General features: G+C 51.3%; 2 protein-coding genes across 2 annotated transcripts in view; one reads left to right on the top strand and one right to left on the bottom strand.

Moving 5' to 3' along the window:
* Pdhb (pyruvate dehydrogenase E1 beta subunit) overlaps positions 1 to 3,883 on the top strand; it is a 6,822-nt gene extending 2,939 nt beyond the window's left edge. The window contains exons 7-10 of the mRNA XM_004631669.2: positions 1,149 to 1,333; positions 1,636 to 1,727; positions 3,326 to 3,467; positions 3,726 to 3,883. Coding sequence (XP_004631726.1) covers positions 1,149 to 1,333; positions 1,636 to 1,727; positions 3,326 to 3,467; positions 3,726 to 3,871 — 565 coding nt within the window. The 3' untranslated portion in view covers positions 3,872 to 3,883. The remainder of the gene's footprint in view (positions 1 to 1,148; positions 1,334 to 1,635; positions 1,728 to 3,325; positions 3,468 to 3,725) is intronic.
* Positions 3,884 to 3,977: 94 nt separating this feature from the next.
* Pxk (PX domain containing serine/threonine kinase like) overlaps positions 3,978 to 19,357 on the bottom strand; it is a 55,880-nt gene continuing 40,500 nt past the window's right edge. Inside the window, exons 13-17 of the mRNA XM_023715728.1 lie at positions 18,780 to 18,932; positions 18,277 to 18,346; positions 15,808 to 15,867; positions 7,312 to 7,345; positions 3,978 to 5,950 (exon numbers count right to left, since the gene is read on the bottom strand). Of these exons, the coding sequence (XP_023571496.1) occupies positions 5,764 to 5,950; positions 7,312 to 7,345; positions 15,808 to 15,867; positions 18,277 to 18,346; positions 18,780 to 18,932 (504 nt within the window). The 3' untranslated portion in view covers positions 3,978 to 5,763. The remainder of the gene's footprint in view (positions 5,951 to 7,311; positions 7,346 to 15,807; positions 15,868 to 18,276; positions 18,347 to 18,779; positions 18,933 to 19,357) is intronic.

The raw sequence follows: 19,357 nt of genomic DNA, 5'->3' as shown, positions 1-19,357 counted from the left end.
GGATCTGCCTGAGCTTACTCCCCTGCCCTCCTCTCCTTCACCTGGCGTGGCATGGGCTAGGGGGGCTGGGGTCAGGTTGTCTGAGGGGGTGGCTATGCCATGTGGGTGGATTCTCTACACAGAGGGGAGGTGCCCTGCCACTGCTCTAGGTGTCCCCCGTGACACGCAAGCGTACCTCCGCCTTCTGTGGTGAGTTGTTATTTTAAGAAATAGATAAAAGGAAGCATAATAGGCTTCAGTTAGGTCTAGACATATGATGATGATATGTAGATATAATAAAGAATGCAGCAGGCCAGCAGGATAGCTCAGCGGACTAAAGCACCTGCTTAGGCAAGCGCAGGGACCATGGTTCAGTCCCCAGCACTGCATGCAGTGCCAGCCCTGCCCTCAGCCAGCCACAAAAAAACCAAAACAAAACAATGTGCTTGTATTTCTTATTTCTGACTATAATGAGGCCATTTACGAAAACATTTACTGCTAACTTGCAGACACCCACCACACTGGCTTCACCTAGTGAAGTTAAATCAATGAAACTACAAAGACTAAGCACCTAAACCAGTGATGCAAACCTCTCAGAGCCCTCAATGATAGCGAACAGCAGGCTGCAGCACGTGTGTCATGGGTTCACTGCTGACCTAAACTATCCGTAAGCTACTGGACGTGATAGAAACAAGGCTTGCTGCTGGGTGCAGTGGCGCACGCTTGTCATCCCAGCACCCCATACTCAGGAGGCTGAGGCTGGATGAGTGCTGAGTTTGAGGCCAGCCTAGGCTACAAAGTGTGTTTGAGGCCAGCCTAGGCTACAAAGTGTGTTCAAGGCCAGCCTGTGCTGCATAGCAAAACCCTGTCACAAAAAGACCAAAAAAAGAAATGAAATCAGGCTTCCTAATGAACAGTGAAACTTCACAAGTGGAATATTCTTGTAGTATGCATCTTTTTTTTCATTTATATATTTGGGACAGGGTCTCACTACGCAGCTCAGACTCAGGTGTCCTGTTTTCAGCCTCCCCAGGGCTGGGACTACAGGCATGGGCCACTACACCCAGACTCAGTTGCAGGCTCAGCACACCCCGGCATGGCATGCAGGACTAGTGATTGAACCGTGGTCCCTGCGCTTGCCAAAGCAGGCACTTAGTCTGCTGAGCTATCTCGCTGGCCCTAGTAGTATGCATTTTTAGGCATTCTGTATGTGTTTACCTCACTTGCATGTCATATTTTGCAGTGGTGGTGCTAGAGAATGAACTGATGTATGGAGTTCCTTTTGAATTACCTGCAGAAGCTCAGTCAAAAGACTTTCTGATTCCCATTGGAAAAGCCAAAGTAGAAAGGCAAGGTAAGAGAACTTGAGGGTACCTGTAGCCATTACTGTAAGTCCAGCTCCTCTATATACGCCATAGTTAATCTAAAAGTTATAAGCCATTTACGTTGACTAAAAAATGAAAGGTTGAGCTCAAGTTAACGTGGAAGCCAGGCTTGGTGTGCGTGCCTGTGATCTCCCCACAGAGGCGGGAGGACCTCGGGTTCACCTCGGTCCAGTAGCTGGATTTCCTCTCTAGGCAGCGGCCACAGCCGGCTGCAGGGTGGTGCTGCATCTGTAGCTTCAAACCTGACCTCTGGTCTGTGACCTTGTTTTAGGGACACATATAACTGTGGTTTCCCATTCAAGACCTGTGGGCCATTGCTTAGAAGCCGCGACAGTACTGTCTAAAGAGGGAGTGGAATGTGAGGTGAGTAGGCTTCCACTTGCTCTTGACTAAAGTAAGATGCACTAACAGGGAATTCCATAACAGGAGGTTTTTGTGGTTTGGTTTTTTGAGGCAGAGTTTTGCTGTGCAGTTCAGAATGCCCTGCATAACCCAGGCTGGCTTGGAACTTGGTCTGATAGTCCTGCCCCCCAACCCTGTGCTGGGATTACAGGTGTGCACCACCATGTTCAGCTTATAACAGTCTAACTGGATGGAAGAGTGTGCTTTGTCACTCAGTTCTACTACGCTTAAAGTTGAAAACTGCTAAGGCTTTACACACCTCTACCATAGCTTTCTACCACTTAGATGTTAGATCTTAGAGCCATACCACCCTGAACATACCCAACCAATCTCACCAGATTTTAGAACCTTTATTATTTTAAAAAATTACTTATTTATTTAGTGCAGGGTCTGGCTATGCAGCTTGGACTCGTAGTGATCTTCCTGTCACAACCTTCCCAGCACTGCGATTACAGGTCTGTACCACTGTGTCCAGTTTGGGTGGCTGGCAGGCGACTTGGGCCAGCACAACATGCGGTACCACGGATCAAACTCAGGTCCTTGCACATGCCAGGCAGGTGCTTAGACTTCTGAATTATCCTCCAGCCCCGGAATTAGATCTTTTAGAATAGTACCTACTTTCTCAAGCCATTGAGATAGCTCAGTGGACTAATCGCCTGCTTAGACAAGCGCAGGGACTGGGGTTCAATCCCTAGCACCACATGCTGCACTGGCTCTGCCCCCAGGCACACTGAACCAGCCACTGAGACTTGACATGATGGTGCACATCTATAATCCCAGTGCTAGGGAGGCTGAAAACTGGAGGATCACTAGGAGTCCAAGCTGTACAGTAAGACTGTACCAAATACACACGCACACATACACACACACACACACACGGAGAGGGAGGATCTAGCATGGGAGCTGGACTTGAGAAAAGGTTAAGAGATTCTTTTGTGATTTTAGTTATATGTGGTTGTATATGGGTGTAATGCCAGGACTTTGGATGGCTGAGGCAGGAGAATTGCAAGTTCAAGACCAGCCTAAGCAACTTGGTGAGTTCCTGTCTCAGAATAAAAATGGGCTGAGAGCAGGGCCTGGGTTCCGTCCCCAATACCACAATAGAACCCCAATGATTCTAACCTTGTCATGGGACCTACCAGTTGCTGGTTATACCTGGGCAAGGCAGGCACTCTGATTATCAGTTTCATCAGTGATAAAGTAAGGATAGTAGTGCACTTGAGAGTTAACCCTTAGTGAGCCGCCTGGTACACACTGGACACTCAACTGCTGGCTCATGTTTTGATAAGAGGAATGTCAAAGCCAGGAAGAATAAATGAATCTTATTAATGAGCAGAGTTGCTTAGAGGAGGGATAGATGATTGTCTTAAGTAGTTTCTCCTTATGTATTCTGTAGACTCCTATACGGTCCGTAGGTACAATACATTTTCCTATACCCAAAGGTTAGTAAGAAAAAAAGGTAAGTGGTGTTCTGTCGGCAGGTCAGGAAGCGCTCTGTGGAGTCACGGCCATGTCTGTACTGCAGTGGCGCTGGAAAGGTTATTTTATTACCTGTTCAGGTGATCAACTTGCGTACCATCAGACCAATGGACATCGAAACTATAGAAGCCAGTGTCATGAAGACTAACCATCTCGTGACTGTGGAAGGAGGCTGGCCGCAGTTCGGAGTAGGAGCTGAGATCTGTGCCAGGATCATGGAAGGTATTCCAGAGACACTGCTGCTAGAAACGGTGACGCTTTAGTAAACTGTGTGCCCGGCTCCATGCTAGATGGAGATTCCGGCCCGGGGTGACGCGCTGACTGCACGTTGACTTGGCAGGTCGGCGGTTCTCCTGTGGGTAAATGATTTAACAGCAAAGCCAGGAAGGACCCCGAGTGGACCCTCGTCGCGTGTTCTCCCCTGGGGGTGGGCGCGGCCGCCTCCCCTGCCTCCCCACGCGAGCCTGCCTTCTCTTCTAGGCCCTGCTTTCAATTTCCTGGATGCCCCTGCCGTGCGGGTCACCGGCGCTGATGTCCCTATGCCTTACGCAAAGATTCTAGAAGACAACTCTGTACCTCAGGTCAAAGACATCATATTTGCAATAAAGAAGACACTAAATATCTAGTTCAGGCTTGAACGTGAAGTTGTTGAAACTTATTTAAAATACTTGCTGGGACCTCGGGGTTGGACTGCAGGATCTTACTGTTCGTAAAGTCACCTGTGAGGCAGTGATAGGTATTTCTATACCGTAAACGCTAAGTGTGCTGCAGTGTTCACGCTACACGCCTGCGCCCGACTCCACACTCTGTCTGTTACAGCTGCCTTGTTCTTTGAGTGAGATGGATATAAAAGATCAGGGTCCTGAGGAGAGATACAGCTAGATAACTTACATGTACAAAAGACATTGTATGAATATACTGTTAAAGTGTTTTGATAAGGAATTCGTAACTCAGTAACTTTTATATTCATGAAATAAATATGAGCAGAAGTCTTAAAATTGTATTAAGAAATTAATGTCAAATGGAAAATAAGGTGATCGTGTCTACAGTTGCTTGATTCGCTTTCCTTTTGGTGGAGCTGGGCGCGGGCTCAAGCCCAGGCCTCGGGCGTCTAGCAGCCCCCACCGCTGACCTGCCTTCCCAGCCCTTCCCCGCTCTTCTCCATGTGTGCAGAGCTTCATTCAGAACGGCAGCGCCGACCGCAGGCCTCGGCCTAGGCCTCCCGTCGGGTCGCGCAGCAGACCGCACTGCTTGGCAGGAGAGCTTCGCCACGCTGCACGCCCAAGTTCCCTCTGCAGTGAACACTTCCCCCTGTTGCCAGAAACATTTTATATACTCTCCATACACTTTAGTTGAGAGAAAAGATAGGTTTAAATGAATTACAGAATCATGTAGGTAGTTTCTAACTTAAATAGTAAGACAGGCTTATTGTATAAAGTGGAAAATGCGGACAAAATAACATGAATGCTATATGACTCTTTGTTCCCAAAAGGTAAAATTGAAAGTTCTCTTTTGAAATATCTGCATACAACATGTTTCTTGACATGGTTTATTTTAATAAAAAATACAGCTGAACAGTTATCACAGGTTACATGAAACTGTACACAATAACATTCTCTGCATAGTAACCAACACTGATGTGTGTACTTGAATTTTAAAATGGATTTATAATCCTTTAAAGTGCAATTTATTTTAAAGTTTAAGCAAATCATAGGATAAAAGATATTTCTAATAAATGACATTAAAAAGATGACATATTTGGATAAATCTTTGAATAGTAGAGTTGATTTCTAGATGCCAGATTCCCTCGTGTTGCAATAATGATCACCCAGCCTTGGCGGCTGCTGGACATGGACGTCGTTCAAGTGGCAGGAACTTTCAACGGTAGTATTTTGTTGTCTCTTACAATGTATTCTAAATAAAAAGAACTGTGGGTCCAGCGGAGTTGATCTTGCAGCCCCGAGTTCCATGGCCATAAGGAGGTTCTTGGTGGAGCTTGACTCTGGGCAAAGCCCCTGTGCGCCCCAGAGCTCAGGGAAAACCAACTCGGCTGGCTCTAACACAGCAGTGTAACTATGCTTTGGGCTGCAGCGTTAATGTCTGAGGCAAAATAAAGGTAGCAGAAATGAGTTATCTAAGGAATGCCCAGAAGATGCTTCAGGAAAATGAGCCGAGAGAAGAACATTTCTGACGGGGTAGCAGGACGACAGCACAAAGGCCGTTCTCTGCTGCGACGAAATATTGCCATTGCTTTTGTTTCTGTTTCCTTTAGTTGTGAAAATACTGATTGAGATCAGGGGCTGCCCAGAAGACCCGCTGAGAGCGCGGCCCAGGCTCCTCTCCAGTGCTGCTGAGGAGCTCAGGACTTTGCTCCGCGTAGGGTCCTTCCCCGGGCCACCCCTTCGGAGCATGCACAGACAGCACTGGCGGTGCTGGCTCCCCTGGGCTCAGCTACAGCGGGCAGAACTTTGCCCTCCTGGTGTAAACAAGAACTTAGCCGATTTTAGGAGCGCTGTGGTCACAGGTTTCGGCTTTTCTCAAAGTTCCCTTTTGGAAATTCTGGATGGAGCTGAGCAAGGCCCCTCGGCTCACACCGTTCACACCCTGCACTGGGAGCAGAGTGGGCGCCTCTGTGCTCACCGGAGGCAAAGGGGCAGCGGCTGGTGGAGGCGGCGGTGGAGGTGGTGGAGGTACTGCACACGGCCCTGTGGGGAGGGGAAGGGACAGTGGTCATCCACCTTCTCGAAACCCACGCTGCGGCCGCTCAGCCCCTGGTAGGACAACTTCAGGAGGCTGCAGAAATACTGAACACAAAAGCTAGATGCAGCAGGGGAATTAAAGGTTGCTGTTCCTTTCAAGTAACAGGAGAAAAGATGGAAACACCACAGATAAAGCTACCTGCACATGGTAATATAAGACTGACCTTGTTCCCAAATTTTAGTAATGGTCCCAAAACGAAGCTGCACCAGCCACTGGCTAGGTCCCAGCAGCGCTCCCTACTCTTGGCTAGGAGTGAAGGCCCATGGTGCGGTGGGCTGGGCTGTTGGGATCCCACTTAACTCCAAAGGGACAGCCACAGCTCAGAAGTGATGTAACGTGGCAAGGCACCTGGCATTCTGGCAAGAGCCAGGGCCAGGGTCTGTTTAAACAGACACTGCCTACTAGGCTGGACTGAAGAAATGCAAAACGCTAACAGCTATGAGGAGCACAAAGCTGGGGCTGGACGTGGTCTCCCAGGGGTGGCGTTCCTAGGAGTCCCGCTCAAGTTTGTTCCTTGCAGTTGGTTGCCCATCTGGGGAGCCAAGTGGAACTGCACCACATGTACAGAAGCATCAAGGGAGCCAGAATGTAGAGCTTTATCCTGTCTGGCAAGGGAAGGAAGCGGCTAGGTAGCTGTGCTTCCCTTGGCTCCAGGCACAGTGATGTTGGCTTCTTTGTGTGTGGCGCTGGTATGGGGGTGGAACCCAGGGCCAGCCACCTGCATGCTGGGGAAGCACTCTGCTACCCCTGGACTGTGCCCACATTCCTGCGCTCACTCCACAGGACCTGCTGTGTAGTTTCAGCTGGCCTTGAACCCACTGCACAGCCTCCGCTGGCCTTGAATTGCTGCAGTTCTCCTGCCACCTCTTCCTGAGTGCTAGGATTATAAGCAGGCACTGGCCATGCCTGGTCCAGGCCTTCTTTTCCGAGACACATCTTGAAATTGCCCAGGCTGGGCTTGAACTTGAGACCCTCCTGCCTCAGCCTGAATTCTGTACTTCTGAGTTAGGGGCTGAACTGTTAGCCCTGCTTTGTAGGCCTTTGTGCAGTAGACACTTGACACATCTCCTGTGAACTTAGCAACTCTAAGACTCCACTGGCTGTGGCTGTCACTCCCCTCTATCGCCCTGGGGTTACACTAAGGAGCCGCTCCCAGGCAGTGCCCCACGCTGCAGCGATAGCCGGCAGACAGCCACATCACTGAAGCGGCACGGAGGAGTCACGCGGGAGCACTGGTGACAGGGGACATCCTTTCTACGGATCCCAAAAGGCAAAAGCCAGTCTTGCAAATCACAAAACTACTTACCTTCTTTTGTATCTTTTGCCCCAACCTAAAGCAGCTGAAATTAAAGAATGACACAAAGGCACACACATGCACTGCGATCTTGGAATTCTCAGAAAATGATAACAATGCAAATAAAGATGAAGTTCAGGCCGATGAACACCATGTACCTTGCACTGGCTGTAGTCAGCAATGACTAATGGATGAAGTACTTATGTTTGGTGCTGGGATGGATCATGAGAACCTGTTCCTAGATCACATGATTATACAGATAAATATGATTTTAAGCCTGAGTGAGTGCTGAGGTATAAGACTGGGCTGCAAGTGCTCCTCTACAAAACTTCCGGTAGCGGCTGTCGGGAGGGGCCCTGCTGAGGCTGTGGGCGCGAGGAGGGCTAAGAGGCGCTGCGCTGCGCTGCGCCGCGCCCACACGGGGTGGCGGCACTCCTGTCCAGAAGGGGCTGCGGGACTGGGGCTGACCTCTAGGGCTTCCGCCTCCCAGCTCTGTGCTCTGCTGTCCGACTGCAGAGTGCCCACAGGGCTCAGGATGAGGGGCCACTCTGGGCTGCAGCAGTGCTGGAGGTCCTACTAAAGGCGACAGGCTGGCCACCCAGTGCCTGCTATACCCGGCCCAGGATGCCGGGCAGCTGGAGGCAGGCCCAGGCCTCTTGCCATAGAATGACAGTGCGAGGTCTCACGGGGAACCAACCTCTGACTTTGTTTTCCCTGCCAAGCGCTTGAAATGAGGACAGCTGCACTTCCAGAGTGTGGGAGTTGTGGGTGGGGTCAGAAATTAGATCCTTATTTCCCAAGTAAAGGCTGAAACTTGCCACTTAATCGCTTTGAAAACACAGGCCGTGTACATACACTGTCCTCCGTGCTGGTGGGGAGGGCTGTGGCCTATGCCTGAGTAACGGGTGGACACTGAGGGCTGTGTGAAGGGAGACTGGTCATCACGGGGAAGAGTAAGATCACCCTGACGGCTCCTCCACTCAGCCAGGCTCAGCCACGAGGCTCGGGCACCAGGCCCACTCCGCGCCAGGCCTGGGTCACAGAGCCTGATAAGTATCGCCTGGCCAAGCAAGGCCAGTGCCAACCTGCCAGTGCAGAGAGGCCCAGGAGCCAGAAGGCCAAGCCCGAGGTGGCAGGAACACAGCATCCAACGACAAAAGATAGCATATGCCCTGTCTCTGGCCTCTCCTCTTGCCTGTTTTATGGGCCACAAGCTGCCTTTAAAGGTCCACTGAGGGGCTGGGGAGAAAGCTCAGTAGAATAAATGCCAGCCTGGCAAGCGCAGGGTCCCGAGTTCAATCCCTGGTACCGCAAAAGAAAAAAAAGGCCCATTGAGACTTAAAGTACCACACTCTGGTAACAGTGGCCATGGCAAGCCTGGAAACAACTGTGTGGTGCCTATGCTGAGGCGTGGGTGCTACCCCTGCCAGGAGGCTGCCCAGGGCCTTATCCCCAGGGCAAGGGACGGGGCTCCCCAAAACAGCACGGTGCAGTACGGCAGTCAGCCCTGATCTCTTCCTTCTCATGTGCTCTTAAGACACAGCTCTTACTCTGCCCTTCCCTAAGGCTTTTCCACCAAGCCTAGCTGGAACCTGTACCCTGGTGGGGGCCAGGCAGGCAAAGACCGCTGCAGGCAAGAGGCTAGGTCAGCATCCTCAGCAGTCTCCCATGAAGGACACCCGAGAACCCCATCCTCAGCCCCATTTTGGCAGCAGGCAACACGCCGGGCTCCACAGCTCCAGACGCCCAAGTGGGAAGGTCCAGGGCCCACAGGCCACACCAGAGCCACAGCAGACCTGCCCACTACCCCAAGGCAGGCACAGAGCCGTGGCCTCCCCGCACACGGCAGCCCGGCTCCTGATGGCCACCTTCACTTTGGCCTCAGGGAGGAGAGTGCTGGCTTCGTGTCCCACAGAGCTATAGGATACTTAAGAACTGTGTCCCATCATCTGTTACAAGAGCCAGTCTCCATAACCAAAACACTCAACCACTTAACACATCTCCTCTATGTCAGAGGGACTAGGAACCAACGTTTTTGCAGCAACAGGATTTTGACAGTCACGGTTTCCAAAATTAAAATACACCAGAATGCCAGGCAGTTGATTTGTGAGTTTTAGAGCTGTACTTTAAATAAAAATCAGAGTGAAAATGAGGATTTTTGAAGGTCACAATGAAAATGAAATGAATAGGTGGTGATTTTTAAAGATGCTGTATTTCGCTCAGATGTTCAGGTAAGGAAATAGCCTCCAGTGTGTCCTCCCACGTGTTCACCACCTCAGTGATCTACAAGTTCTGGGTCCGACTTGCCACACAGAAACAGAGCATCTTTAAAGTTAGAGAGAAATCAGCATAGCTTACTTTACCGAAAATTCACGGTCAAAATGGTGCATGCTCTACTGAAGACAGCAAAGAGAAAGAGAGAAAGGGGACACAAGTCATTATTCAGGTTTTAGTGTCATTTAATCAAACAGACAGTAAAACTCTAGCCTAAATCACATGCATTTATTCTCAGTGCAAAATGCCCTGGCTTCTGAACACGGTGAAGCCCTGGTAACATGCGCACAAGGGCTGTAACATGGTGGTCTCCTTGATGGTGGCTCGGAACCACCCGCGTCCTGTGACCACGGGGCGGTCACGCACGGGCCACCGGTGGTTCCGAGCCACAGGAACATGATGAATGGGCAAATGCTACCAGGGCACCAAGCCAGTCACCTCCCTCTTCACATTCTCTCCTGAACCACTTCAGTACTGCTTTTGTTTATCTAGAAGCACGACATTCACTTGGAAAAGCACCTTGGGAGTCTTTCTCCCCTTGGAGAGCACAGCGGGTGTCTCCAGGGTGCCGGCTCCACTACTGAACAAGAACAATTTATGACAAGAGGAAGGAATGCCTGAGGGAGAGAAAGTGTGGGCAAGAAGACTAAAAAAGAACTGGGGGGAAAAAGGAGAGTGGTAAGGAAAACCCAAGCATTTTCCAAGCAAGTCTTCCCTGTCTAAACAGAGACTCATCAATTTAGAGTTGGGAGGAGCGGAAGCACAGGGCCACCGGGCTGCCATCCCTCCAGGGCATGGCAGACACTTAAGAAACAGTGAGGCAAAGGCTTGTCATGCTTTCTTGAAAGTGATCCGACCTCGAGTTAAATGTGGACAGAGGGCTTTCCCAGCTAGGGAGCCCCAGAGTTCCCACCCCCACCTCCTGAAGGCAGCCTGCCCACTCACTGGGGCGGCTCTAGACCAACAGGGAAGGCTGGGAGTCGGCTGGCCACTGCCCCTCCCCCGTGTCCCCACACTGAGGAGGACAGCAGCTCCAGCAGTGACTGGGCTTGAAGGGGAGCAGACTGAGTGTCCAGAGGGGTGGCTGGGGGCAGCAGGAAAGGAGGGCAAAAGGGGCACCCCTTTTGAGAAAGAGGCTATGCTTCAGAGACAGATTCTGAACCTAAACAGGTTGCAGACTTTGATCTGTCAAGGCAAGTTTTGGAAGCTCCAGCCCTCCCAAACTATGTCTTCCTTACCCCTCCTTCCTGATCTTGAAGCCCTCAGTCATTCTCTTCTGCCTCGGTCCTTCCAGCTCCAGATTGTAAAGTTCCCCTTTCTCCATTCATCTTTTTTTTTTTTTTAAATGCATTTGGTACAGGGTCTCACTACGCAGCTCAGACTCATAGCGATCCTCCTGTTTCAGCCTCCCCAGCGCTGGGATTATAGTGTGCGCTACCAGGCTCAGCCTCAGTGGCTGGCTCAGTGCACCCCAGGGGGCTGAGCCAGCACGGCATGTGGTGCCGGATCCAAACCCCAGTCCCTGCACTTGCCTAAGCAGGCACTTAGTTCACTGAGCCATCTTGCCGGCCCTCTCCACTCATTCTTACAGACTGGGTTTCCTAGGAACTATGGCTTCTCCTTCAAAATTATGGCCTAATACGAAACTGTAAGCAAGAAGGGCTGGAATTCTCCAGTACTAGGGCGTTCCTGGCAGACACCTGGTCACACTTCACTGCTCACAGAGCGTGGCGTTCATTACGGCTACCTCGCAAGGAGCACAGGCTCTCTCAACAGACAGTGTCACCGAGTGGAAATTACTTGCCCGAGGTCCCGCGGGCTGGTGTGGGGCGGGCTCGGCCGGGTTTCCACTCTACGTCGGGGGCCAGGCACAGTGCAGTGAAGTCACCGGGCATGCACGCAGCCAGCATGATTACAGCCAGTACTGAGCTGAGGTCCCCACACCGCTGGCCCCCGCCTGTGCGACCTTGGCCAGCTTCCCTTCACCTCACCAGAGCCTCAGTTTCCCTGTAAAGTGGAGCTGACCCGGAATCCACTCTCATTGGCTAGGAAGGTACTCAGGAGGGCTAAATGAAACAATGACTACAAACCAACTAGAACAGCAGCTGGCGCGAAATAAGTACTCAAACTACGTTAGCTGTGATTACAAAAAACAATTTAGCATTTTGTCCTCTAGGTTTCCTGAAATATTCTTGCAAATCTGCTTAGAAAATAAATAAATATATAAATAAAAATGGCAAAGCAACTGACCCATCTGTTCCCAAGGTGGGGGAGGGCCGGATTATTGAGTATGCACATAAACTGAGACTTCAGCTCTATGTCTCCACAGAAAACTAATTGATGAGATTTACTATGTCATAAATTGGGATAAAGTTTTAAAGTTCTTGGAAGCACCTTCTAAGGCAGAAAGCAATCTTTGGCAAAAAAGAATGTTCTCACCAAAAAAAAAGAATGGCAGAATTAGAGGAAGTCACTTCACCAGAAAACAGGCGACAGCCTCAGGCAAAGATATTCCTCCCATCAATTTGGTAAGGACCAGAGCTGCCGCGAGGAAGGTGCCGCAGACAGCCAAGGGCAGGGCCTGCCTAGCACTGGGAAGGAACGAGCCACAAGGCCCCCTGTGAGGAAAGCAGGTCACCTCTCTCCATGCTAAGGTAACTGAGAGGAAGACCACATTTATCTACAAAAATATGTTGAAAACATGCTTTCAGGAAGAAATTCACCTTGCTTAAGCTGCCCGGCCACCGGGCCAACTGCCAGAAGGTGGGATCCACACAAGACTTACAGCATGCTTGTTACGGGGTGCTTTAGGAGGGGCTCTTCTAACTTCTGCTCTTTGCATTTTACAGAGGAGGTAGGCAAAGCCCAGCCGCGGAGACAGATCCCCTCAAGGTCCACATTCTGAACGCCTGGCAGTGTTCACAGCCCGCATGTAACTCACAGAACCCTTCTTACCGCAGGGCTGGCCGCGGCACCTGAGCTGCTCCTTGGTAAATCGGGAGGCCCAGCACCTGCAGGCCCAGCACTGGCCCAAGGTTCCCAAACCAGCAAGCAGTGGCTCCCAAGCTTAGGGCCCCAGACCCTGGGGCAGGTCTCACACGTTCTGGGGTCAACTGTGATTGAGATGTTATCTTCTATAGGAATTCTTTCATTAATTCCAGTCTTTGAACACAAAACCATTTTCCTTTTTGTGTGTGTGGTTGTACTGAGGATTGAACCCAGGGCCTGCACACTGAGTTACACCCCCAGCCCTTTTTTATTTTGAGACAAGGTTGAGTTGCAAAACTGCCCAGGCTGGGCTTCAATTTGTCATCCTCCTGCCTCAGTTTCCCAGAGTGCTTGGGATCATAGGCATGTGCCACCATGTCTGGCTCCATTTCTGAAAATAGTATTTCCTCGAAAAGCTGCACTAAAACCCATAATCTTAGTCTAGAAGTCAGGTTGTAATTTTTATTTATTTATTTATTTATTTTGGTACCAGGGATCGAACTCAGGACCTTGTGCTTGCCAGACAGGTGTTTAAGCCACTGAGCTAGCTCCCTGACCTCCAGGTTGTAAATTGGAGTGAACGAATCCAGCAGCAGGATGAGCAGGGTGCAGAGGCAGTGAGAAGATGGGCCACGGAGGAGCCAGCCTTCCTGGCCTGCAGGTCTACCCAGGGCTGAGCGGCTGGAAGCTGCTGCCTGGGGCTCAGCATGTCTTGGCCCTGCAGAGGAAGCCTGCGGGAATCTGTCAACAGGGACTTTCGCCCACCTGCCCCAGGCAGCAGAACCCACTGGGGTCTGCCCGAGGCCGGGCACAGAACGAAGCTCAAAGTCGAGCGGGCTGTGTACTAGTTTGCTGGGTGAGGACCCCTTGACTTAGGGGTGTGGAGGAGATAAAACATTACCATAGGCAGACCCCAAAGAAAGCACTTGGGTGCACTACGCCTCGCTTTAAGCTGCAGAGAGGCTCCAGAAGGGAGACTCCCTCAGAGCTGCAGCCTCGACCGTTCACCTCTGTAACATCAGGCCTTGCAGTCCCTGGCAGGCCTGAGGCTCCCTGTAAATGCCTCCTGAAAAGTCTTGAACGAGTAAACTAAGGTGGGTATTTCAGAGGGGGCCTGAAGCACAGGTTACCTGCCCAGAAAATGCTAAATATTACTATTTTCATGAGCTGTAGTACAAGATATCCCCAGCAGAGGTCAGAGTACTGTCCTTGGGGGTGGCACTGATAATTCTGTGAACAGAACATCATGAGTCTCTGCACTGGGGCCTCAAGGCGCCTTCCTTCTAGATCCCCATGACTGGCCTCAGCGTGGCGCTAGGGATCTCCTGGTGCCAATCCCTTGGTGCCCATCACCTCAGATCATCTTTCCCAGTACCACCTCTAATCGTAAGATTCTTATCTTCTCTCATTCTAGGCAAGTGCTTTATTTGTTTAATCAATTAATGTACTTTGCAGGGCTGGGCACTGAATCCAGAGCTCTACCACTGGGCCTCTAGGACCTGTTATTTTATTGTGAAATCAAGGTCTCCCTAAATTCCCAAACTGACCTTGAACCTGTGGTCCCCAGATCAGCCTCTGGAGCAGCTGGGATTACAGGTGCACCATTGTGCTTGGCTCAAGTGCTTTTTAAAAATGTTTTTACCCCCAGGGTTGGAGATTAAACACAGGTTATTATGCATGTTAGGCAAGTGCTCTACCACTGAGCTACATCCCTACCCTTCTTCAGATAATCCCAAATTTATTTCCATCTCATGAAAATTTGCTACTGTGTGAAATAGTTCCCACTTGTGTTGTTTTGTTTGGCTTGAGGCAAGGTCTGGCTATGCAGTTTAGGCTGGCCTTGAATTCACTGTAGAGCCTTGGCTGGCCTCAAACTCTTGGTGATCTTCCTGCCTCAGCCTCCTGGGTGCTGGGATTAGGGGTGTGCACCACCACATCCAGCTGAGACAGTTTCCACTTAAAGCAGAGGTAGAACATTCCGCCAGAAGTTTGAAGGACTGTGAATTCCTCAAGGCCTTGTTTGTTTGAAACAAGATCTCACTATGCAGTGCAGGCTGGTCCTGAACACAGCAGTCCTCCTGCTTCGGCCTCCCAAGTGCTAAGCTTACCGTGTGCACTACTACGCTCGGCCCTCAAGGCATTTAGACATACACAGTGTATGGCTGGGAACTTAGCAGACACCTTCCTTGTTAAAAGAGGGTTTATGGAGGTAATTTTCTCTAATTTCCTTAATATGCCCAAATGGTATAAAATTAATACCCTGTCTTCTAGAAAATGGCTCTATCTAGGCTGGGCAATGAGTGTCTAGAAATTCTGGATCAGCCTAAGTAGGTCACCTTCACAAAACAAGGATCTGTCTTGATCAGTTTAAGGGAAGTTCTTGTAAAATCTGCTGACAACGACAAGAAGTGTATACTGTCTATGCGTCAGGTACTGGGCTGCTCCACACTGGCCCTGGCCCACAGCGTTCTACAGTAAGCAAGCCCCCAGCACTCACGATCAAGCAGCCGGGGCACACTGCCTCCCCACCCCTTGCACTCGCCTGTTGTTGTTAGGAAAGTCAGCTCCAAGCCTCTGAGAGAGCGGGCAACGCTCTTGGTAGCCCCTGAGACCACCACAACTGTCCACAATACGAACACTGTCACGTCTGATAGTCCTGCTGCTGAGTCTCCTCTCCAGCAGCTGCAGGGACCCTCCAAGAACAACCCATGTGCTCTGCATGGCAGGACCAGCTCCTCAGACAGTCCGACTACCTGATTTGCTTAAGAAGTAAACAGAGAGGCTGCTCCAGGAAGCTTTTACTGACCTTTCAAAGCAGTTAGAAGAGTGGTTTTAGTTCAAAAAATAAAGAAGAAAGCAGAAACAGTATTAGACTATTCTACAGAATCAGATTAGTTTTTCAGTAGTCCCAAGATAAATACCTTTAAATATTTCAAAAGCAATTGACAGTATCTGACCTAAATCATAATTGCAAAACAAAGGCTAGTGAAAGCGAAATACTCAGATAATGAACTGTTTGTTTCTTCTGAAGATAAGCTGCCTCAGCAAAGGCAACGCTTGACCAAAGGTGCCGCGCAGCTCTAAGCTAGCCCATTCCAGCGAACACCGAGTTTCTCCTAGAAGACACTGCCACCTTAGGGTCCCTCTGGTCTCTGCAGGAGGCTGGTGCTGTCTGGTCCCTGCAATGCTTGGAGCAAGGCAGGAGGAGGGGACAAGGGAGGCGCGCCCCCTCCCCACATTACTAACCTGCTGTAGAGGGTGGAGTCGGAGATGACGGGGATGTGAGCGGTGAGCTGGCCCCGGACCCTGCTAAGACAAAACAGAGATGCTCAGGGCACTGGCGAGAGGCGCCTGGAGTTTGGTGCCCACCAAAGCCCACTGTTTGAGAGTCTGCACCTGGCCTTGCACTCAGGTTACCATGTGAGAAGGACAGAAACTTGGGATGCTGGACGCAGTGCAACAGGCTAGCAGCCGGGGCAGGGTCCACCTCCTCCCCGGGTCCTTCGTCAGGCTGAGTTCCCAGGTCCTCTCAGCTCGCCTGATCTGACGCCAACATGCAAAGCAAGCGGCTCAGGCAGTCGGTCGCAGCATCTCTCTCCCAGCCCCACGCCTAGGCGATGGCAGGGCAGCACAGGATTCAGGGGTGCCCAGCACCTGGCAGGGCTTTGACAAGGAAAGCAAGCGCTCCTCGCGGTATCCCCTGGCACTGCATTCTGCACAATTTCCGTTTTGTCAGTATGTACATTCCAGGGGAGAAGGCGAGGCCACGCAGTCCATGGACTTTCTAATCCTTTTCTTCCGTGAAATTCAGCAGACATCTTCATTGACAATGAAGCAAAGCAAAGTCCCGTTCGCTGTGTGCTTCCTATGGACCTAGAGCCCGGACTGTGCACGGCTTCTTCGCACCTCGCTGTGGCACTGAAGCACCTAGAAAATGTCCTCCTTGCTTGCCAGGAAAGCACCTCAGGAGCAGACAGCAGGTCCTACGTAAGGCTCCTCTAGGGTGACCAGAAGCCGCTCCACACAAGGGGAGGTAACCGAGGCTCTTTGCCTGGTGCTTCCTAGGCCGACAGCGCACACCCACGGGAGGGCTGTCATCAGTGAAGCCACCAGCGGCTGGTCTGGATAGAGCCGCCTCATTCCACCATGACCCAGAGGGTGCGCTGCTGCCTCGCAGACTCTGGGTGTGCTGGGAAATGGCCTCGTCAAACCACATCTCCCTGCAGCTTGCTACCGCTGCTTCCTTGCAGTATTCCCGCAGCCCCCTGAAAAGATGACGGGGCTTTTACTGAAAAGGGGGTAAGACTCGGTGTGTTTCATCATGCTTCAGTGAGGAGACTGATGACTTAGTTTACTCCTTGAAGGTGCAAGGCATCGTGGAGTCCTTGGGCTCCCGTCTGGGAGCTTTGCGGGAAGGGCCAAGAAGGGGTAGAGCAGTCAGGCTTGCTCCGCCTCCTGCAGAACCAGAGGCTGCACGGCTCCCTGCCAGGCAGACCCACATCTCTGCCTGCTGATGATGAAGAGCGATGAAGAGCGCCTCTGGCCACACTCCCGACAGGAAGAGACCTAACACTGGAGCTGCCTGCGGGCCACGGTTCTGTCCCCAGGAGCCTGGCTCAGTCCTCCCTGCCTGACACCCCTCCTTCTGCTCAGCCCACTCCAGCTTTCCATTCCCGGCTCCACTGTGGTCCCTTGAGCCCGCGGGCGGCACCCAATCATCCGGTGCAGCGCTCCGGCAGGCATTCTCCCGGCCTGCGAACACGGCAGCTCCCTCTCTTCCTGCAGCTTCCTCCCTTCCTGCCATTTCCTCTTTTTTTCCTTAAAATGGGGTTGTGCCATTTGCCCAGGCTGGTCTTCTACTCCTGGGCCAACCGATCTTCCTGCCCTTCCAGCTCCTCACAACTACCAAGGCGGCCCTTCTCTTTTCACCCCTCAGCTCCTCCCCACCCCTCCTCACTCTACTCTCGGGGGAGAGCAGGAAGAGCCTGAGCACAGGGCTCCTGAGGCTGCCCCTTGGCCTCCTAGCTCTTCAGCCACTCCCTCCTGCATCTTCAGTTTCTCCCTGCTAGGGCCTTCTCCAGCCTAAAAGGATACTCAGCCCTCCAACCGCCCTTCCCACAGCTGCTACCTATTTAGAGTGAAACCTTCCCTATGTCAAAACTCTACTTCACAATCCATGAAGTGCAAGACCTGAAAGAGCTACAGGGATCACTCAGTGTGGCCCTGACTTCTAAACAAGCCCAAGCCAGGGAGCTGCTGAGGGCTGCTGGGAGTGGCCGGGAGGTCTTCAGAGCGCCTTGGCCTGTCCAGACGATGCCTCTTGAAATTCCAGTACGCAGTCCTCTCCCTGATCCACACAGGGTGCAGAGCCTTCCACTGCGTGGGGTCCAGAGCAGAGGCCAGGCCTGCGTAATGTCAGTTTATGCAGACTCTGCCAAAGAGCAGGGGGTGCTGCATCTTAACCAGAGTGGTCTCAGGTGCTCCTGTGCACAGTCAGGAGAGAAGAGGCAGAGCGCCCCTAACCGTGGAGACCTCCCACCACTTCAGTCCTGCGCCCATAGACTGACACAGTCCGTTGCTGGGACAGAGTTCTTTAATGCTCTGCATTCATTACTACACTGCCCAACCTGCGCCCGCAGAACCCCAAGCCTCCCCAGTGAGACTCGTGCCGCTGCCCTCTAGACTGGGGGCCCCTTGCCATCTCCAGCCAGTTACCTGAATTGTTAGAGTTGCTGTACTTCATGGAATGCTCTTCACTATTTTCAATAGCAGATCGTTTTGATTTCTTTAAAAATAAAAGAAGGGGAAAAAGCAAGGAATCAACACGTAGCTGCAGCTACGTTAGTTAAAACCTTTCCAGGCACACAGTCTGTTATAGACAAAGTCACCTTTGACCTCATAACTTATACAGTGAAGAAGCCACAAGCCAAAACTAATGAGGGAAATAAAACCAAGAATGCTGACTTCACTGTCCCAAGCCAATCTTCTTCCAATTACGTCATTCCACAGCGAGCCCTGCAAGCAGGAAACCACACAGTCCACAGCTCTACTAATATTACGTGGCTTTTAAAAAGATAAAAACTAGTCATCTGCAAACACCTGCAGCTTTCAAGGAGATAGAGCACAAAATCTGTCACTAAAGACAGACCACTGGCCTAGCACGTTTTCGTACATGTGGTCAAAAATTCACAGGAAGAATTCAGAGCCACCAGGCTTACCTTCCGAGCCAAAATCTTCCTCTTTTTTCTTTCTTCTTCAGATCCATGGTGTGACTGGGCTCTCGTCAGTCTCCGGTGCTGGTGAATCTTTAAGAGACCACAGCTCACCATAAACATGAGCAGGCACCATTGGCAGTTTCCTAACGAAACTTTCTCCAACAAGTTTTTCCAAATCAAGCTATTTAGAGAAAATTTTCTCTGCTAAGCCTGCGGCCTCCAGGCTTGGATCTGAAGGTCCAGTGGAAGAGTATGGAATGGGACGAAGAGCTTCCAAGCCCTAGCCCTCCTGCCTTCTTAGTTATAGAGAAGAGTGTGGTCTGGCGTCCGTAGCGTGCAGGCTATGCGCGCCCACCAGCCACATCTGGCATGCCCTGCCACCAAGGACCACCGCCCTTTGTGCACTGGTCAGTCTGTCCACAGCCTGAGCTGCTGAGAGCGTAGCCAAGTCCTCCGTTCTGGGTTATGGCACCTAGTCCTGAACCTGACTGAAAGCACGCACACACAAAATGTTTAGGGAGCGAACGGTCTGCAAAAGACAGCCACTTTGAAGACCATGGTCGAAGGAGAGGACACTGAAA

The sequence above is a fragment of the Octodon degus genome, unplaced genomic scaffold (genome assembly GCF_000260255.1).
Source record: "Octodon degus isolate 3935 unplaced genomic scaffold, OctDeg1.0 scaffold00043, whole genome shotgun sequence".
Classification (NCBI taxonomy): Eukaryota; Metazoa; Chordata; class Mammalia; order Rodentia; family Octodontidae; genus Octodon; species Octodon degus.
The sequence above is the reverse complement of the archived record's forward strand: the minus strand, read 5'-3'. Positions and strand labels throughout refer to the sequence as shown.